Source organism: Ailuropoda melanoleuca, chromosome 17 (genome assembly GCF_002007445.2).
Source record: "Ailuropoda melanoleuca isolate Jingjing chromosome 17, ASM200744v2, whole genome shotgun sequence".
Taxonomy (NCBI): domain Eukaryota; kingdom Metazoa; phylum Chordata; class Mammalia; order Carnivora; family Ursidae; genus Ailuropoda; species Ailuropoda melanoleuca.
In genome coordinates, this window is record NC_048234.1 from 13,075,314 (window position 1) to 13,091,919 (window position 16,606).

General features: G+C 53.1%; 1 protein-coding gene and 1 long non-coding RNA gene across 2 annotated transcripts in view; both read right to left on the minus strand.

Moving 5' to 3' along the window:
* The window catches only part of NATD1 (N-acetyltransferase domain containing 1), a 14,312-nt gene extending 12,791 nt beyond the window's left edge, over positions 1-1,521 (minus strand). Inside the window, exon 1 of the mRNA XM_034647304.1 lies at positions 1,508-1,521. Coding sequence (XP_034503195.1) covers positions 1,508-1,521 — 14 coding nt within the window. The remainder of the gene's footprint in view (positions 1-1,507) is intronic.
* Positions 1,522-3,882: 2,361 nt separating this feature from the next.
* Positions 3,883-9,170, minus strand: LOC117796950. The gene is made up of 3 exons (XR_004621714.1): positions 9,083-9,170; positions 4,564-4,679; positions 3,883-4,016 (listed from the first exon to the last, which is right to left on the minus strand). It is a non-coding gene; the product is annotated as an uncharacterized LOC117796950 (long non-coding RNA).
* Positions 9,171-16,606: the final 7,436 nt, after the last annotated feature.

Consider the following 16,606-nt stretch of genomic DNA (forward strand, 5'->3'; position numbering starts at 1 on the left):
CGGCGGTGGAGGCGGCGGGGACCGGGGTGCGGGGCGGCCGGCAGCCCGCGGCTGGGAGACCGCAGGCGGCGGCGCAGAAACTGACACTCGGCGGCGGCCGCGGCGGCGGCAGCAACAAAAAAAGGAGGGGGGCCAGGAAATCAGCTGTGAGGTCACGTGCGGCGCGCAGCCAGTGGGCGCGCGACCTTTTTGTTTTGATACATTCCATTCGACTCTTAAAGGGGCCGTGCGCCTCCCCGGCCGCGTTCCCCTCGTCGCTCCAAACAAAACAACGCGAGCCGCATCTGCGTCAGGGACACTTTTCCCTCTTGCGTTTGACCCACAAGCAACTTTGGCCCGCCCCCCACCTCCCTACGGACCCGTTCTCAAAAAGATGTAACGACCTATAAGGAATTCTCATCATCCTCTCGAAGCCACCATTTATTAAGCACTTGCTGTGTGCACAGCTTGTGCAAAGCCAAGCCCTGGTAAGCTACCGGGAGCTCTCAGTAAGGACCCACTGGGCTCAGTGAAAATTCTCAGCGCACGCCTGAGAAATAGGTATGCTCGACTCCATTACACAGATGAGGAATAGAGGCCCAAGGCACTCAGCCGTGATTCGTAACCAGCAATGGGAGGGTTGGTGGTGAGGTTCCCACCCGTATGCAGGTGTGGCCGGTGAGGAACAACAATCCCGAGAAGCCTTGTTTGGGAGAGGGGTGAAATGTCAGCTCACCCCAAAAGAGGCGGAAGTGTAGGAAGAAACCTTGGAGATCCCTGCATCCATTCCAGAGATGGGGAAACTGAGTCCCAGAAAAGGGACAGGGACTTTAACTAGGATTCATAGGACTGGGGGGGGGGGGGTTGGTGGTGGTGGTGGCAGACTTCTTTCCCGAAAGGGGACTTTACCTGCCTTCCCTCTACCCTCATCTGGTTCACACCTGAAGCAGCTAGGGACCTCCCACCCATTGCTGCTTACCAAACAACTGATTGCAGGTTGCCTTTTACCTGTTGTTTACTAAGATGTAAGCTTGAAGTTCCTTGCCACGTGACCACTACCCAAATCACAGTAGAGAACCCTTGTGTTTCCCTAGCTCCCTTCCAATCAGCGCCCCACCCTTTGAGGTAACCGCTGTCCTGGACTAATTTGATTTTCCTAAAACTTCACATAAACAGAATCACAGAGTATGCACTTTTTAGCGTTCAGTTTCTTTCGTTCAACATTTTAATCTATGGCATTCATCCATGTTGTGTATTTTCCATTGCTGAATGGTATTCCATTGTGTGCATATACCATAATTATTTTATTATTTTTATTTATTTAATTTAAGTAGACTCCACCCCCAATGTGGGGCTTGAACTCAAGACCCTGAGATTGAGAGTCAAACGCTCCACAGACTGAGCCAGACAACCGCTCCCCCCCATNCCCAATGTGGGGCTTGAACTCAAGACCCTGAGATTGAGAGTCAAACGCTCCACAGACTGAGCCAGACAACCGCCCCCCCCCATAAGTTCTTTATTCGCCCACCTCTTGGTGGGCATTTGTGTCGCTTTCAGGTTTTGACTATTATGAATAAATCTTGAACACCTCTTTTGAACACATTCTTTTTTTTTTTTTTAAAGTTTTTATTTATTTGACAGAGACAGCCAGCAAGAGAGGGAACACAAGCAGGGGGAGTGGGAGAGGAAGAAGCAGGCTCATAGCGGAGGAGCCTGATGTGGGACTCGATCCCGTAACGCCGGGATCATGCCCTGAGCCGAAGGCAGACGCTCGACCGCTGTGCCACCCAGGCGCCCCTTGAACACATTCTTGAACCCTCTTTTGGTTTCCCTACTGTAGCATTCCTGTTGGTGGCTACCAAGAATGCTGGGTCTTACTGAAGGTGTAAGAGAAACGGCCAGACCTTTATGAGGCCAAATTATGAGAAATTGTCAGACCTTCTTCCAAAGTGGCTGCACCATTTTATGATCCTAACAATAATTCTGAGAGTTCCATTTGGTGTTGTCACCCTTTGCACTGTAGCCATGCTGATGAATGTGAAGGGTTCTTTGGGTGGCTTAAATTTGCATTTTCCTGATGACTGATGATGTTGAGCCTTTTTCAAATGATTCTTAGCCATTTTGATATCCAATTTTATGGAGAACCTGTTTAAGCATTTTGCCCATTCATTTTTCTTCTTTCTGATTTATTAGAGGTTTATTATTTTTTTCATAGCTTGGTTGTGAGTCCTTTGTCAGATATATTTACTGAGAATATCCTAGCCGAATTTTTTTTTTTTTTACAAGAGTGCATTATATCATGGAGTTTGGAAACAAAAACAAAGCTGAGGAGTGAGTCATTATGTACAAGGAGACAGAAAGGGATTCTGGGATCAGAGGGGACCTTGACCTCAGCTGAGTCAGGGCCAGTTACAGTCCCGAGCAAGCAAGATGTGACCTCGTATATGTCTCAGGTGACTTCTTTGTCTCCGAAGAACCTGGTTCTAGAAATTCCATGAACAGGCCATTCTGTTTTCCACTCTGGGCCTTTGCTTGTGTTTTGCTCAAACATCACCATCTCCAGGAAGCCCTCACTGATGCTTCCCAGTCAACCTGGGTCCAGGGGGATTCCTCTCTGAATGAGTCCCTTGCAGAGCCCAGTGCAGACCAGGTCTAGCAGAAGAGCCCGAGATCCTCTGCGGTTTTGACTCCTTTCTTTCTCTCCTAGCTTTTAATGTCTATTAGCTTTCTGGGGGTCTTTAAAACTTGCAGAAATCATTTGTGAAAGAAGGCAGTAGATCAATAAAAGGTAAAGTGAGCAATTCACATACACCAACCTGAATGGATTTACTTTATGTTTTCACCCCAGAGCATGCTGGCCATGAAGGAGAACTTGGGGATGCGTTGCTGAAAGAACGTGTGACCCCAAAAGTTAGAACGTAAATCTGGGTCCCAATAGTCTTGGCGTAGATGAGCCTTGGGTGGTTAAAGCCCCTATGGCTGGGACCTGGTGGGGCCACATGGAGACCAGGTCTATCTGTAAGTTATCATTTATTCAATCATTAATTCATTTAGCAAATATGTATTGAGCACCTACTGTGTGCCAGGCACTATTCTAAGGGGACACAACGAAACAGACCAAGCTCCTTGCCCTTCAGGAGCTTAGGTTCTAGCAGAGGGAGAGACAATAAGCAAAGAAAGAAATAGATACATGGTCTATCTCATGGAGACAAATGCCCCAGATATTCAGCCAGTTGGGACGTGGGCAATGCTTCTGGAGGAACTTTCACACAGGGTGGCCAGGACACACCTCAAATGACTTGGGGTCCTTTAATGAACGATTTGAAGGAGGTAAGAAAGTGAGTCAGGAGATGTTGTGGGGAAAAGTGGTCTAGGCAGAGACGACAGCCAGTGCAAAGGCCCTGAGGTGTGTTTAAAGAACACACTGAGGCCGGTGGGGCTGGGGCATAGTGAGCTGGGGACACAGGTGAGGCTGAGGGGCCTGGGGGATAGACTGAGGGTCCTCGCTGACCACAGTGAGGCCTTCGGCCTTTCCTCTGAGCCAGGAGGGAGCTATGGGAAGGTTTTGAGCAGATCAGGGATGCAGTCTTAAGTTTTTTGGTTTTCTTTTTAATACTGGAAAATTTCAAATATACAGTATATATAAATACATTTAAGAGTAAAATGAAGCCCCATGTACCCATCATGACTGAGGTTTTCATTTTGGGGTTTTTAAAAAAAATTTAAAACATTTCAGGTCATGCTTATATATAGTAAAAATTACTTCTTTCAGTGCATAGCTCTGAGAAATGTGTACCCTCCTGTAGGTAGCATGGCAACCAAGTTATGAAAGTTTTATCATCCCCCCAAGTCCCCTGAGCCCCTTTTAACCTCTCCCCCACCGCACTCTGATTTGTTTTCTGTCCCTGTTGTTTCGTCTTTTCCCGCATGTCGTAGAAATGGAATCATGCAGCATGTGGCCATCTGGGGGTGCTCCTCCAGTCAGCACCGTGTCTTTGTGATGGGCCCAGGGTGCTAAGCCTGTCAGCAATCGGCTCCTGAAAGCGACAGATTGAGAATTGGAGCCAGTCTGTCTGCAGACCTGTGCTCCTAGTCCCTCTAGCTCTCTACCCCGGGCCTCAGTTCCCTTATCTGTGAAATCGAGTTCAGGGCTACACATAACGTCACCAAGCATCCCATCTTCTCGCTGTTGGAGGCTGAGACCCAGGCAGGCCTGGCTTGTCCAGCCTGACCCTGCTTGGAGACCCCAGGCCAGTCACAGGCCTTCTCTGGGCCTCGCCCTCATTCCTGCAGCCCTAGCTTACCCCCAGGACCTCGGCTCTGCCAGGCCTGTGTGGAATGAGTGTGGGTGGGGTGGGTGGGATTCCTGCCCGCTCGCCAACCCAACATTCTTCCCAGTGAGCCTCCACCCCCTTTCTTCATCTGGACCCCGGCCGCCCCCACGCCCATGGACAGAGCCTTCACTTTTCCTTTTAATGCCTTTACTGTTCTTCTTTCCTGATTAGATGCACAAGGCATGCTCATTTAAAAGTTTCAGAATACACAAAAAAATATCAACAGGGTAAAAGCCCCTCAGAAACCTACCTCCAAAGTCCACCACTGTTCTCAGGTTGGCTGTGCGTCCTTCTAGACGTCGGCCTTCACTTATTCATTCACTGGCTCATTCGATGTTTTTGAGCCACTGCTGTGTGTTCTGGATTCTGGAAGACAGTCATGAAAAAGGCAGAGCCTGGAGCTCTCTACACAGACGTTTCTTTCCCCCAAAGATTTCATTTATTTATTTGAGAGAGAGAGAGAGAACGAGTGAGAGAGAGCACGAGCCGGGGTGAGAGGCATAGGGAGAGGGAGAAACAGACTCCCCACCCATCAGGGAGCCCAATGTGGGGCTCGATCCCAGGAGCCTGGGATCACGACCCAAGCCGAATGCAGACCCTTCACCGACCGAGCCACCCAGGAGCCCTAAGAACGTTTTTACATTTAATTTTTGACTAGGCAATATGTTCACGTGTGTGAAACACTAAAACAAAGCACATCCAGGCAACCGGGAACCAGCCATCTACCTGATGCTGGTGGCTTCCAAGCTCCCTGTTCCCCACTGCACACACGCAAGCAATTTACTTGTTTCTTATGACTTTGTCCAGACTTTCCACACATACACCTGAGTACATACAAGTAGAGATTCTTTCTTCCCATTTTTAATCCCCACATTAGCACAGAACCCTGAAGGGTGGTGTGTCACCTGCTGGGACGTCCCCGGGGCCCAGCAGTGTCCCCACTCCACAGCTGTGCAGCCTGCCATTGATGGAATCTCATGATGTCACTAGCAGATGACAAGACCCTAACCATTCTCTTAGACACAGTCCTTTACTGACGGCCAATTGGGTCATTTCTAAATATAGCGTCTTTGTCTCCACGGCTGAATCTGTCTCGTGGATGCAGTAATTAACCAGCTCCCTGTTGGGCATTTAGGTCAACTTCCAATTTCTCACTGCATCGACGTGAATGTTTGCACAGATGTTTTTGCCAACGTTTGCAACTGTCTTCCCAAAAACACATCGGCTACCCGCAGCACCCCTGGAGCGCTCCTCTCTCGGGCGCTGTGCTGAGCGCTGCCGGCATGCAATCCCATTAAATCCGCTCACCCGGGGCCACGGGGATCATACAAATGAGGGCACCGGGCTTTGGGGAGGCTGAGGACTGTCCGTAGTCTCCTCAGGGGTGGGTAGTGAGCTGGGATTCGAACCCAGGTGAGGCTGAGTCCGGAGTCTGGCGTGCCAAGGAGAGGACGAGCCACCGGGTGGGTGCGACCGACAGGACCTTCCCAAGGGCAATGATGGCTCCCTCCCGAGAAGACCCGGTGTCTCTGAGATCATCCGGAGCAGATCGGGGTCCAAAGGGCAGCGGCTGTGGGGCCCAGGCAGGTTACGAGATTGAGGCAGCGGGGTGGGTGTCAGACGAAAGGGAGCTGTGTGGTGTGTGGCAGAGGGGGGACTTCCCGCCCCATCCAAAGGGGCAGCGCTGCTCACCCCGGCTCCGCTGACTGTCCCCCGTGGGAAACCTGTCCTGGTTTTTCAGGACGGGGTGGAAATCAAATAATAAAGTGGGGTCTTCTTACGTTTAAATGATGGCAACTGGTTAGAGAACACAGTGAGATGTAAACTTTTTCAAAATAAAAAAATTAGGGGAGAAGAACAGACAAAACCAAATAGAATAAGCGATTCTGGGCGAGATCCTGGTTCGAACAAAAACTCCAGCCATGAAAGACATTTTGGAGATAATGGGGTAACTGGAATACGGATCGTGGATTGGACAGAATTACAGCTTTTTCCTTTGCTGGGATAATCATATCGCGGTTGCAGGTGAGAATGTTCCTGTTCTTGGCGCTGAAGGGTTAGGAGGAAAAGGTTATGATGGCAGTAACTCACCCTCAAATGATTCAGAAAACAACGTATACCTACGTGTGGGGGAGAGAGGGCCGACAGAGAGGAAAACACGCGGGCTAAGCACTAGGAATGCCCATCCCAGCCTTCAACTGCTTGAGTGTTTTAAATTTTCATAATAAAGATTGGGGGTAAAAAAAATGTATGTGGGTGCTCGAAATGGCCCCCTGTTTGCCACCTATCATTTAGCTTAATTAGCCCCCATGCCAAATGGGGAAACTGAGGCCCAAGGAGAGGGAAGAAACCTCTTTTTTTTTTTTTTTGCCACCGATTTACCTTCCTAATTCGTTTTCCTCAGCCAGTGTGAGAGTGGGTGCTTGGGCTGGTGGTAATAGGGCACTTCCTGTCCCCTGGTCTTTTCTTTGTCTCCCACCAGAGCTCTATGAGAATTGTTCTATTAGAGTCCCATTTTACAGAGGTGGAAACTGAGGCCTAGAGTGGGGAAAGTGACTTGACTGAGCTTTACATCAAATTGGGGAGGGAAGCGGGTCCTCAGGGATTCCTGTCTACCCTTCTATACCTAGAGCGAGAGCACTGGCTTTGGAGTCAACAGGCCAGGCTCTGCCACCAGCTTTGCTGTGTGACCTGGGAGGCTGACCTAACCTCTCTGAGCTATAGTTTGGGGTGAGGAATTAATGAGGTGATGTGTGAGAAGGCCCCTGACCCGCTGCCCTGTGAACTGTTGGAGCCGTCACATGGCCCTCTGTCCCTGCAGTCCCCAAATCTCAGAAATCTCAGGATCTCCCGCTGTTGCACACACCCAGCCTGCCCCAAAGAGCCATTGCTCCCCCTTCCAGCCCTTCTCTTCTCCAATCCCAGACCCACCTGGCTGCTGTGAGCCCCCAGACTCGGCCCAGCTCTCTGGGTGTCTCCTCCTATCATGGGGGCCACAAGGCTTGGACCCATGACATCCCCCTTCTGAGCATCAGGTCCCCCCAACCCTCCCTCCATTCCCCGCCCCGTGCTACTCAGGGCTTTTTATCTTTATTGACCTGGCTTCCCTGGTCCTCCCCAAGCTTTTTTTTTTTTTTTTTTAAGATTTTATTTATTTGAGAGAGACAGTGAGCAGAGGCCAGGGAGCTGCAGGCAGAGGGAGAGGGAGAAGCAGACTCCCCGCCGAGCAGCGGGTCCCATGTGAGGCTCGATCTCGGGACCCCCAGATCATGACCTGAGCCAAAGGCAGCCGCTCAACCGACTGAGCCACCCAGGCGCCCCATGACTCTGACAAAAGTATCCAGTTTTGTAACCGGCATCACAAGCATCCCATAGAGTATTTCCTTCACTCCCAAATTTTCCGCATGCTCTTTTGCCGTTAACCCTCCCGCCCCAAGTCCCTGGCAACCACTGGTCTGTTTGTGCCACTGTGGTTTGCCTTTTCCAGACAGCACCCTAATGGACTCGCATGTGATGTCGCCTTTTCCGTGTGGCTTCTCTGAGTCAGCACGTATCTACCGTGCAGTCCTTTTTCCTTGCTGAGGACTATTCCATGCACAGATAGACCGCAGTTCGTTTTTCCATTCACAAGTTTGTCGACTTTTGGGTTCTTTCCTGGTTTTCATTACAAAGAAAATAGCTGCTATTAATATTTGCATACAGGTTTTTTTCTCTTTTTTTTTTTTTTACAGTAGGCCCTATGCCCGGCGTGGAGACCAACAATGGGCTGAAACTCATGACCCCCGAGATCAAGACCCGAGCTGAGGCCAACAGTCGGACACTTAACCGACTGAGCCACCCAGGCGCCCCTACATAGAGTGTGCGCGTGTGCGTGCGTGTGTCTGTGTGTGAACGCAGGTTTTCATTTCTCTTGGGAGTGGAACGGCTCATAGGTAGGTGTGTATTTAATTTTAGAAGAGGCTCTTCCCCAGAGCGGTCACACCAGTGTGTTCCCACCGGTGAGTTTTCTGCCCCTCCTGGCCGACGCTTGGAATTGCCCGTCTTTTAAGTCGGAGTCAGTCTCATGGGTGTGCGGTATAAACCGCGCTGTGGTTTGGATTTGCATTCGCCTAATGACTAACGAAGCTTATCATCTTTTCAGGGGCTTCTTTGCCATTCGTATATCTTCTTTGGTGCGGTGTCTGTGCGGATCTTCTGCCCGTTTTTTATTGGGTTGTTTGTTTTCTTATTTTTGCGTTGTGTGAATTCTGTGTATGTTCTGGGGACAAGCCCTTGATCAGAGATGTGTTTTGCAAATATTTTCTTTGGGGCTTGTTTTGAGGGTTCCGTAGCATCATAAATGTTCAATAAGTGGGTGTTTTCATCATTATTATTCTTACTACTACTCATGCTTTATTACTGTTTTGTCCTTGTGGATAGAACCAAACTTCATGCCTCTTAGTCCAGAGCTCCCAGTGGCACCTGCCACCGGAGTCTCCCCTGGGCCTCTAAGCCCAACGCTCCGGTCGCCTCAGGCTGGAACTCCCCCCTCCTCCAGGCCTCCTCGGGAGCCCAGGACATCTCTGTGTTGTTTGTCGTTTGCAATATTCACTTATCAAAACCAACCAGCTGGCGGAGGCTGCTGGCTGCTCGGCTGGGCTGCTGCTGGGAGGGGAGCGTGGCCCGGAGGAGACCTCCCTGCCCTGCCCCCCGGGCAAAGCCACATCCCTCCCCACCTCCCGGGCCCGCAGCCCTGACTCCATGCACGTGCTCCCTCCTTTGAGCCTCACCACAACACCCAGGATCTGATTTCCGTTTGCCAGAAGAGACGACCGAGGCTTGGAGAGCCCAGAAAGTGTGGCACCGAGGGGGATTCGCAGGTTCTCCGGCTGCGCCTGGGGCGCATGCGCACACGCTCACTCGGCAGCCGGCAGCCGCGCAGCTCGCGCTCTCTGCTGAGCTGAGAACAGCTGGACGCAAACAGCCACTGTTTACTGAGCACCCCGTCGGTGCCAAGCACAGGGCCCGCAGGAGTTATGCCACCCCGGGGACAGCTGTTATTGGCCCATTTTACAGATGAGGAAACTGAGGCTTGGAGAGACCCAGTGACTCACTGGATACAGTAGCGGCAGAGCAGGCTTTGCAGCCAGGCACGCCGTCTCCACAACCCGGGTGCTTGACTGCCCGGCCACACTGGGCCCACAGCCCTCGTCCCTTCCGCGGGGCCTGCCCAACCTGTGTGGCCAGCTGTTCTGTGCTCCCAGGCACAGTCCGTGTGCATCGTCCCTGCCGGCCACAGTACCGCTGGGAAGTCTGTCCTGCCATCCCCACCTCCCTTCTCCCTTCAAGCTCACTGCCCGTCCATCCCCACACCCCTCTCCATGCGGGTCTGCTTCTCCGACTGCCCCCCCCCAGCATCGCCCTCATTCCTTAAAATCTTCCTGGTGGGAGCAGGCTGGCTCAGACACTCTGCGGGGCCCCAGTGCAGGGAGGGCCTGGCTGTTAGGAGGTGCGTGCCCTTGGCCCCGGCCACCCCCCTTCTGGGACTCCCTTCCTCAGATCCCCCTGCACGGTGGGAAAGGATGTTTGCCCGAGGATGTTCATTGTAGATGGGCAATACCGGAGGGCACCCACACGTCTCTCAGCAGGGGACCTGCTAAATGCATTGTGGGAGAATCCCTCGGATTCTTAGCAGTGCATAAAGGATGAGGATGACCTCCGTGTGCTGAGACGGAAGGGCATGTAGGGTCTAAGCGGGTGTTAAGTCACGAAGATACGTGCAGAGTGGTGAGAAAAGAGTAGATGTTGCCTTGTCCCTGTTAGACACACGAGGGGCTGAGTCCTGGGAGGGCACCGAGGTGGCTGGGGGACAGGCGTGGAGACGCTTTTCACTCTCACACCTTGTCCCGTTTGATTTTGGAACTGAAATTTCCCACTCCTCTGGGAAGCCACCTCTGATTCTAGTACCCCGGGGCGTTACTCTGAGGAATAACTTAGAGGCCAGGGATGGGCCCGCCCTTCTCTGCATCTGGCTCCCCGCCAGCTATCCTCCACCTGCCCATCGCTTGTTTGTCTTTGGGTCAGACTGGGCACCCCCGAGGACAGGACCTGGCCGAGGCACATCCTTCAAGGGAACCCACACATCAGCTCAACACCCAGGAGGCCGCTGGCCCGCAGGCCTCAGGACGGGGCTGGTTTCATGGCCAGGCCTGGCTGAGCTCTGACTCTGTGCTAAGTGCAGTCTAGTCCTCCCCCAACTCTTTAAAATGAGTACCAGTAAAGCCTCCTCTTTACAGATGGGAAACTGAGGCTCTCGGAGCAGTTACGAAATCCCATAACTCGCCTGGCGTCACGCCCTAGTAAACAGAGGAGCCAGAGTTCCATCCCAGAGGCTCCTGGCAGCCCTTTGAGGGATATAGGCCATCCGTGGTGTTTCCACCCCCTGGGAGGCCGCTCAGCCTGGAGGTGCCTTCCTCTTGCCCTGGGATGAGGCTGGCGACCAGGTCTGGGCTTGTGGGCTCCAATGTGTCATGATGAGGGCAGCACAGGGTTTTCAGGAACCCAGAGCGGGGAGCAGTTACTCCACCTGGAGCAGCAGGGGAAGCTTCCTGGGGGAGGCGGCATGGCATTCAGCCTAGAAAGATGAGAGGGCTCTCCGCCCCTTCCACTCAAAGTGCTCCCCACCAGGCCACTATCTTCTCTTCCCACACCTACTGCCCGGCCCAGTCTTATCTTTGTGATTGGCACCCTTCTCCTGAACCCATGGGAGGCTTGAAGCCTCATCACTCCGGCCTCCTCCCTCCGCCTCCACCCCCTTCCCGCCAGCAGTGAAGGCTTCCGAATCTTTCTCGGATCCGGCCACCATGTTCCCCAGTCCCGTCCCATCTGGACTTGTCTCAGCGTCCTCACTGGAGGAGGAAGTCCCCAGCAGGTGCCCTGCCCTAAGAGATGGTGACACTCTGGGAAGTGTGGTAGGTGGCTTTTCAAAGGGTCACTGTCCACGAGAAAGTGCCGCAGGGCTGTGGAGCTTTTAAAGAAATGGCTGCAAGTTCTCCAACATTCTTCCCGTTGTGAGGCAGGGTCCGTATCTCCTGTCCTTGCAACTGGGTGGGCTGCTTTGACCAATGGAGTAAGGCGGAAGTGATACTGTGTGACTTCTGACACGCATCAGAAAGGGCCCGGTAACTTCCCCTGGTTCTCCCTCTGGCCAGACTGAGGGAACCCAGGCCGCGGGGGCTGCGTGTAGCCCCTCCAGTCCACAGACCCAGCTGCGCCCGGCCCCGCCGTCCTCCTGGCCCAGGGGCCCAGCACCGAAGGTAGGGGGCCTCCAGGGGACTCCAGCTGAGGCCGCAGGTGGGGCCAGGCCAGCCCCCCCTTCTGTGAGCATGAGAGAATAGTTATCCTACACCATTGAGTTGAGGGGGTTCGAAACTCAGCAGCAAATAAGTGGAGGGGGATTTCGTGACTTTCCCTGTCTCTGACCATCAGTCCTTTCTCAACACACAGCTGCTGGGACCGGGGGGGGGGTGGCGGGGGCTGTGGAGGCCCCGCTGGCTTGGACCTCGGCCCAGGGTCAGACCCTAGAGGCACCGTTTACCCCTCCTCTGCGTAAGAACCGGGCTGGATTAGAACCAGGGAACTTTGGCTGTGACCCTCTGTCTCCCCCAAACCACTGCACACACCCCAGCCTCTGACACCCCCGGAGTCTGGAGTTTTGAGTCACAACATGGTGTCAAGTCTTGTGAGGATGTCAGCGTGGATATTTTAGGAGGACTGCACGTAAGAGGCAGGATTGGGTTGTAAAGAACAGGCAGGGTTAAAAAGAATGATGACATTTTGTTTACATTAAAATATCAAATAGGGGCTCCTGGGTGGCTCAGTCCATTAAGTGTCTGACTCTTGAGTTCAGCTCAGGTCACGATCTCAGGGTTGTGAGATCGAGCCCCAAGTCGGGTTCTGTGCTGACTGTGGAGCCTGCTTAAGCTTAAGACTCTCTCTTTCCCTCTGTCCCCCCATCCTCACCCTGCTCTCATGTGCTCTCTAAAAATTTTTTTAAATCAAATAAACATTAATTATATTAATTGGCTTTATTAACATATCAAACTACTATACATTTAATATATATTAAAAATAATACATGCTTCTTACAGAAACGTTTGCCAGAAAAACAAAGAAAACAAACACGTTCCTTGTGATCTCTTTGCCCAGAAATCTCCCTGGCTGACCTGTGGGGAATATTTCCTACATTCCCACCGGGCAACTTGGTCCGGACAGCAACTTTTAGCAAACTTTCCCCATGGTTCAAGCAAGGCGGAGACCAGCTGGCAGAAGGGAGGGTTCCCAGCACAGTAGAAGAGGCCATACAGCTCAGTGCCCTCCTTCCCTGCCCCCGCGCAGCCCCTAAGGAAAAGGTCATCACAGCGGCACCCTCTGCAGTGGCCCCAGATCTGAGTCATTCACAGAATAGCACTGCGTGGCAGGTGGGGGGGCACTTCTGAGTGTGCAAGACCGAACCCCCTTCCTGTGACTTCTTGGCTTTCTCATCCCCATGCATAAGCAGTAAGCTCCGGAGCTGGGGCAGTGCAAGTCTGTCCTTAGGAGGAGGGCAAAGGAAGCCACTGTCTCAGCGTGCCGGGGGCGTCGTGGCTGCCTGGCCACCAGATGTCTGAATCAGTCTCAGTCCTTCACGGGGGCCTCCCCCCAGGACACGTTCTTCTTTCCACCCAAGAACGTTTGCAACCCTCCAAATGACAGTATTCCAAAGATGGTCAGATAACCTGAACGCCCTCTCTCCCCTGACACCAGGAAGATCTGTGGTTGCTGGAAAGGATCTGGACACAGAACGTTTCGAAGGATTCGATGGGCAGAGCAGGCTGGGGGTGGCAGCCAAGGGCATTTCACACAGGATGGCTCCCCCAGTGCAGGGCTGCGGGCAGGCCTTGGCTTTAGGCCTGGACAGGGCGCAGCTGGGCCGGAGGAAGCTTCCCCCGAGGCCTCTCTGTGGGGAGGAGGGCCATGCTGAGCGCCATGCAGGGTGCTGGCTGGGGCGGATCTCGGGCCTGGCTTCAGGCTGGACGGCTGCACTGTCCCCGTTTTCTCCACGGCCGGTCCCTCAGTGTGGCCCTTGGTTCCGAGGTCGTGTCCCAGCCAAGGCCTGGGCTGGCAGCCAGACACCACACATTGGCCTCTCCCACCCAGGGTGCCCTGGGTGGGCACCTGTGTCCCTTTTTGGCCTGCCCTGCAGCTCACCCTGGCCTGGGGCCTCTCCAACGCATCCCCTCCCTTCGGGTCAGAGCCGCCTCCACTGGAGACGCAGGACACCACCAGCCCCTGCTGCCCCAGCCCGCCCGGGGTGGAGGACCAGGGCACAGCCCGGCAGACAGCAGACGTCACTGAAAGCAGGCAGCAGAAAGAACAGTGGCGCCGGGTTCTTCAGCGGTGGCCTGGCTGCAGGACCCAACAGGGGAGGCCCGGGTGGGGTCTGCAATCCCAGGGCGCTGCGGAGGGACCTGTGGCCTTTCTGGGGAGTGTGCGGCAGGCAGGCCAGAGTGTCCTGGAATGACTGAAGGTCCTCTATATCGGGGCCTTCCACCACCTGGGCCTGCCGACCCCCTAACCGCATGTCCTTCTCCTCTCCTCCCCTCCCTCTGGAACTATGTTCTGGGTGACCGGCCTGTTTATTTTCCCCTCAAGTCGAGTTTCAATTCCTCTTAAAGCAATGCATGTCCACGGTGTGGAAAGGCAAGCAGCACCACGGGGCCTGCAAGAACAAGGATAACCCAGCACCTGCCTGTTCCCAACCACGGGCAAACAGGAATGGAGCATCCGGTGTGTGCCGGGCTCTGTTCTGGGCACTGGGGAATCTGGGATGTCCCCAGCAGAGCAAGCCCCTCCCCCCCCCGGCCGTTGATAGGCTAGTGTGACCGCCGGACACCCCTTCAGTGCTTCCTTCCTTATTTCTCCATCCCATGCTTAGATGGCCATTTCTGTCTTTTCGGTTTTAGACGGTATCTGATAGCCTCCCCGGGTGGAAGATGACCATTCCATGCTCTCATACTCGGATCCCTGGGCCTCTCTCCCCCCAGGTGCCCAATCGCACGTCCTCAAACCCTGTGGCTCCATGAGGATCTGGCGTTTACGATGTTGTGATTACGGGAGGACAGTTTCCAGCTGACCGCATGCTACTTTATGCCTACGTTCTCTATTTTGTGGCATTCGTTTTGCGGGGAGTTAACAACTGACTTTTGTCCTTTTTGTGTCCAGGTGGGCACTCGGGATCCTTTCAAGCTGTAGGCTCATGACCTTTGTCTCTGGGAAGTTGGGAGGCATAAGTCACTGTGCCTCTTACAACTCTTAACTCATTTTGTTTCCATTCCCACCTGCCCCTCCCCCTCCAGAGGGACCTGGTGCCTCCCAGGCTGAGGGTTTCTAAGGGTCTGTCAGGTTGGTGGTCTGGCCTGGGGTTGGCCCCCTTCCTCCAGACCTGATTTCACCTTCCTCCACTCTCTAAGTTGGTTACTATTTGTTTATTTGCTAGCTTCAAAAACGTTGTGGATTCCTCTTATCCTGTGATTGTCTCTTTGTCCTTGTGAGTTTGTGCCCTAAAGATGTATTTTATTTTATTTTATTTTATTTTATTTTATTTTATTTTATTTTTCATTTTAGAAGGGTTTTGGGAGGGAAGGAAGAAAAATACCCCGTTCGGTTCATGGTTATCTAGAAGTCCCCTTCACCTTTTCCTCTGAGCACCTATTGTGTCCCTACCCCCAGTTTCACATGGCTCTTTTTTTTCCACCCAAGTTGGAGCTCAGAAGATACTTCCTCCAGGAAGCCCTCCTGGACTACCCTGTCTAATGGTGCCTCTCTGCCACATCACCGTACTTTACTTTTGTTCACAGCTCTGACTTTTTGAAATTATTTTATGTATACTTCGTTGACGTATTGCCTTCCTTCTCAACCTCCCCCAGAGGTTTGCTCCACGAAGGCAGAGACCTTGTTCCTCAGTACTTAACACGGTGTCAGGAAATATATGTTGACTGGGTGGATGGATTTGAGCTTAGGATCTCCAAGAGGCAAACTTCAGCATGCCTTCAGGAAGACGCTGGTAATGGTCAGAATTCCCTGGGAATGGAAGACACTTCTAGTGAGGGAGTGAGACCCCTGTCATGGGAAGGATGGAAGTCGAGGCTTGGGGATGGCTGAACGGGTACAGAAGCGTTGAAGAGAACAGATGCACTAATCTCCAAGGCCTGGCTGAGACAAGTCGTTGGCTCAAGGTCACCCCCCTGACTTCCTGGGGAAGCCAGGCGGCATCTAGATCCGAAAATGGCTCTTTGCAGGCAGGCACTGGGCTGTGCTCCGGTCACGGAGTCAGCCCTATCTGCATGCAGCTCTGCCTCTCTTCTCCCTGGTCTAGTTGGGCCACTTGTCTGTCTCTGTCGATGCAGTTGGCACAAACACCATACCACGGCGATAAGGACAACTCTGAGGTCCTGGATTCTCGACAACAAGCGTGATAACAAACCTAGTGGGTTAAAAGTCTGGTTTCATTCTTCCTGGCAGTGAACGTCCCTTGGGCCTCAGCTTCCTTGTCTGTGAGATGAAGGTCTAAGCATGCTGACCTCAGCGCGTCAGGCAAAGTCTCAGCCTTGGAGTGTGACAGGTGTCGATCAATACCCATCCCTGCGTCCTGGGCAGGCAGGCCATGCGTGACGACCTGGGGACAAACAGGCTCTGGCCTGGGCATCTGGACGTGCTCCTGGGGCAGCCTCAGGGTTTCTGAGCATATCCCTGCAGAATATTGGGCTGGACAGACCCAAGGGCTCCGTCAGGATCAAGAGCTCGGCATTGTTCCAGAAAGCAGTGGCGGGGAGCTCAAGACAGCTTGTTTTGCTCAGGAGAAGGATGTTGTGAACCATGTAACGGAAGCTCGGCAGAAAAGGCAGGGGAACCCTTGTCTCCGTCTGACAGTTTCACCCACCGTTCTGCCATGACCAGCTGCTTTAGACATCTCTCTGGGCCTCAGTTTTCCTCTCTGTTCAATGGACGTGGTGGTAATAGTATGCCTCTTCTGGGCTGTCGGGAGCCTTTCTGCGCTCCACAATTGTTTACTGACCGCCTGCTGGGTGCGGGGACACTGCAGTGACGAGGCAGTCACTGCCCTCATGCACCTTGCGTTACAGCGAGTCTGTAAGAGGATGTTTTGAGGGATGAGCACGTAGTAGGCGCTCTAATGATAGTGCTTGCTGCTTTGCTGGTGGAGTCATCTAGCTTGTACGAAGTCACCCTCGGATACTTGAGCGTGGTGACAATTT